The following is a 4,637-nucleotide window of genomic DNA, read 5'->3' as shown; positions in this document are numbered from 1 at the left end:
AATACTCAGTGCTAGTGAAGTCATAGTAATTGAAGGAAGACGTTACTTTAGAAAAACAGCATATGCCCTACAATAATGTAAACATCTGTCCTTATATACACAGTTAAGGCTACTCTTCATACCTCAAAAACTTCTTTTTGCAACAGATGGAGATCATTACAGAAACCCACAACGAATGGAAATGCAGAGTTCTGGAAACTAGGTCCAACAGATACACATATGGTCTCTCAGCTAAGGCTCAGTGATCACTGCAGAAGATAAGGTGGAAACATTGTAACAGCCAGATGAACAGGGAGGTTGCTGTGAAACTTTGTCTCCTAGTAATATCAAAGGCTATATCCATAAAGTATCATGAGAATGACTACCTAAACAAACTTGACAATGACAATAATAGATATGGCAAAGAACAATAGATATGTTGACAGGGAAATACCCATGAGGACTCAACCATGCACAAAGAACTAAAGGCAGCTAAGGAATGATTAGAGCAAAAAAAAATAGTATTCCCCAGGAAAGAAAACATAAAATAGTTATCTAATACTCAAATGGTCATCCCTCAAAACATTCATATAAGTTATATTGCATAGACTGGATAGGTTATATATAGCAATATAGGATATATAATATGTAATATGTGATATGTAATTAATATATGATATATGATATGTGATGTGTGATGTGTGATGTGATATGTAATGTGTAATGTGTAATATGTAATATACAATATGTAATGTGTAATATAATATAATATATAATATGTAATGTGTAATATATAATATATAATGTGTAATATATAATATAGGATATATAATATATAATATATGATACATGATACATGATATATAATATATAATTATTATATAATTATATATAATGTATAATTATATATATAATATAATATAATATATAGTGTAATATGTAATACATAATGTGTAGTGTGTAATATGTAATATATAATATAACAAATTCTAAAGACAGCAAGAGAGGTATGTATGAGGGTTTGGAAGAAGAAAAGGAAAGGGAGACCTATTGAAATTATATAATGAACAATTTTTAAGTATAAGTAAATAAATAAAAATGAGTTGAAAAATATTTTAAAATTTAAGGATGTAAAACAAGTTTGTGAAATTCCACCAATTATAGCTTTATATGAAGTATTCTCATTTTAAACTATTATATGTTATTTATTGACAATTGCTCAAAATATTGGATGTGATATGTGTTGCCTATACCCTGGACAGCTCTACACCTGACCCTACCTGCTTGTGGAGGTGGGGGCTAGTTGGTACAGAGTCAATGATACAAACTCTGGGATCAGGTGAGAACTGCTGCAGCAGGCTCATCTGAGCACTGCTGTAAGCCCCCTTATTGCCCTCCACCCACAACCCCATTGGTTCCAAGAAAGTATCTACTCTAAACAGCAGCTCCTGACTGGCTGGCATTATTTGCACCAGCAGTCTTTGCTCTCTCAGGCAGTTCTGAATTAGGTGCTCCTACAAGGATGCTGGTGCCACAGGCAGTCCTCAAAAATGTCCTCCTGCAGTAGATGCTTTTACAGCTACACAGCCCCCGTATTTACATACAGGCAGCCCTGCTGTTCCTGCTACAGATATTAATATAAATTTCTCAATTAAAATATAGCTTTCTATTTTGTTGCTATTACTAAAATGAATTAACCAATTTTTATAGATTTTTTTCCTTTGCATTCGTTTGGAAAATTGCTACAGGAGTTGACAAACATATTTTTGTAAATACATTAACAAATATTTTGACTGAAGGAAACGTCATCCAGAGACTGCCTCACCTAGGGATCCATCCCATATACAGTTACCAAACTCAGACACTATTGTGGATGCCGACAAGTGCTTGCTGACAGGAGCATGATATAGCTGTCTCCTGAGAGGCTCTGCCAGCGCATGACAAATACAGAAGGGGACACTCTCAGCCAACCATTGAACTGAGCACAGGGTCCCCAGTGAAATAGCTAGAGAAAGGACCCAAGGAGCTGAAGGGGTTCGCCGTGCCATAGGAGAAACAACAGTATGAAGCACCCATTACCCCCGGAGCTCCCAAGGATTACACCACCAACTGAAGAGTACACATGCAGGGACTCATGGCTCCAGCTGCACATGCAGCAGAGGATGGCCTTGTTGGACATCAAAGGGAGGTCCTGAGAAGGCTAGATGCCACAGTAGAGGGGAATGCCAGGCCAAGGAAGCTGGGAGTGGGTGGATCAGTGAGTAGGGAGAGGGGGGATGGGTTAGGAGAATTTGGGGGGGAAACAGGAAAGGGGATAATATTTGAAATGTAAATAAAAACTATATCTAATAAAAATATTTCATCTTCTTAGATAACGTGTTATTGTTGCCTTACTACAGCATAGCAATATTTTACCATGGAATTCTGTATACATATATAAATATATACCTGGGTACAATTGCACATTACTCTGAAGTAGATGTGTGAAATGAGTTTAAAATGCAAGTTTACAAAACACAAAAATGAGGCATTTCTCTATTCATTTTTTATTCAGAAAATTACTTTGGACTATGTTTTTCACAGCCGTGAGGACATCTTTGTTCCGAAAGCTATAGATTACAGGATTGAGTGTGGGTGTCAGGATGGTATAGAATATTGCCAGAAACTTATCCTGCCCTGGACTGTGGGATGATGGAGGTCTCATATATGTGAAAATGAATGGCCCATAGTACATTATGACAACTACCATGTGGAATAAACAGGTGGAAAAGGACTTTTGCCTGGCTTCTGATGATTGCATTTGGAAAACGGTGAGGAGAATTTGCACATAAGATATAGAGATCAGGGAAAATGGGATCAGCAGAAAAATAGTGCCACTCACATAAATTCCTCGCTCATAGAGTTTTGTGTCTGTACATGACAACTTCAATATGGCAGGGATTTCACAGAAAAAGTGATCAATGGCCCTTGAGTGGCAGAAGGGAAAATGAAGTGCAAAAGCTGTGTGCACTACGGAGTTGAGGATCCCCACCAGCCAAGAGCCTGCAGCCAGGAGCCCACTGGAGTTATCCCTCATCAGCACAGGGTAGCGAAGTGGGTGGCAGATGGCCACATATCGATCATAGGACATGGCTGCCAGGAGAAAGCACTCACTACCTAACAAGGTGAGAGTCAGAAATGTCTGGAATACACAGCCTGCAAAGGAAATAGTTCTGCTGCCTGAGAGAAAGTCAGCAATCATTTTAGGAACAATGTTGGAAATGTGCAAGATATCCATGAAGGACAGATGGCTGAGCAGGAAATACATTGGGGTATGGAGTCGAGAATCGCTGTGGATTAGGAGGATTAGGAGGGTATTTTCTGTTATAGTCATAATAAAAATGAAAAATATAAATGAGAAAAAAACTAAGCTTGTCTTTGAAGAAGAGAACAGTCCCACGAGGATGAAGTCGCTGCTGAAAGTGTAGTTCTCATGTTCCATCATGTTTCCTCCTATTTTACCTGCAAAGAGATAGCTATTTAATTATTAAAAAGTTGTTAAATCTTGGACTTATAACTTATAAGTTATGACATTTAAAATATAAAAAGGTACATTCCACACCAGATACAAAAATTTGTTAGAACCACCACCACAACAAAATATACTCATATATAACACATCCACTCTAAAACCCTCTATGAAGCACTTGATGGTGAATATAAATTATATATCTACTCATTTTATTCCTCACTCAGACAGACAGACAGACATGTAGAGACAGGCACAGAGTGACAAAACAGCGATGGAGACAGAGATTCTCTCTATACCTAAAAAGTTCTTTTTCATGAAGTTTGTTAACATTCCTATCTTACGTATTTCATTATTAACACAGCTAGTCTGCACAAGAGGCTTAGCTGATTTTTACCTGGGAACCCATATACAGGACTCATTTCAAGTCAGGCTGTACATAGCTCTTTATTGAGCAAAGTCCCACTAAATTCACTTTTAAGTTACTTTCTAGTTTTGGGCACAGCTATATATCAAAATCTCGTAAACTTAAGTTTTCCTGCTTCTTTTCATTTGCCTTTATTTCATTTAATTACTAATATGTATGTGCATGCTTGCATATGTCCACATTGTTGGGGGGGGGAGAGAAGGGGATTAGAAGACTAGTTCTTTAGAGTGAATTATCTCTTTCCAGTCTGAAAAATTATTTGGGGCATTATAATTATATAATTTCCCCCTTCCTTTTTCTATCTCCTTCATCTTTTTCAAATCTAATCCATGACCTCTTTTTAAAATAATTGTAGTTTCATAGAAGCAAGAGTCTGGTTAATAAATATAATATGTATAATATGTGTATGTTTATCTTCAGAGCTGATAATTTGGTATTGGATGACCAACCAGCCAGTTCTTCCCTGAATATGACTTCTCCCGATCTTAGTTTTCATTATTTGTCTGCAACTGTTTCTGTAGGGCTGAGGATTCCTGGACATTGCCCTGTCTACAGTAGCATGCCTGTTGGTGTTGTCAGTCCCTGTATAGTTAAGTGGGTTTGGGGTTCCATAGAGGAAAAATTTCAACATATTGTATGGAAAGTTCTGGGGCAGTTTCTCCCTAAGATATACACATGAACACATACTTGGAAAAGCAAAATGGAAATGCTGAGTCACCTAGT

At 37.1% G+C, this 4,637-nt stretch overlaps 1 protein-coding gene across 1 annotated transcript; it reads right to left on the bottom strand.

The window, feature by feature from the left end:
- Nucleotides 1–2,518: 2,518 nt before the first annotated feature.
- Nucleotides 2,519–3,463, bottom strand: LOC127665855 (olfactory receptor 2AJ1-like). Its single transcript, XM_052158455.1, has one exon. The coding sequence runs from the start codon at nt 3,461–3,463 to the stop codon at nt 2,519–2,521; it is 945 nt and encodes a 314-aa protein (XP_052014415.1).
- Between the last annotated feature and the right edge of the window lie 1,174 nt (nt 3,464–4,637).

This window comes from Apodemus sylvaticus, chromosome 15, assembly GCF_947179515.1.
Source record: "Apodemus sylvaticus chromosome 15, mApoSyl1.1, whole genome shotgun sequence".
NCBI lineage: Eukaryota > Metazoa > Chordata > Mammalia > Rodentia > Muridae > Apodemus > Apodemus sylvaticus.
This window is presented reverse-complemented; position numbering and strand designations above follow the sequence as displayed.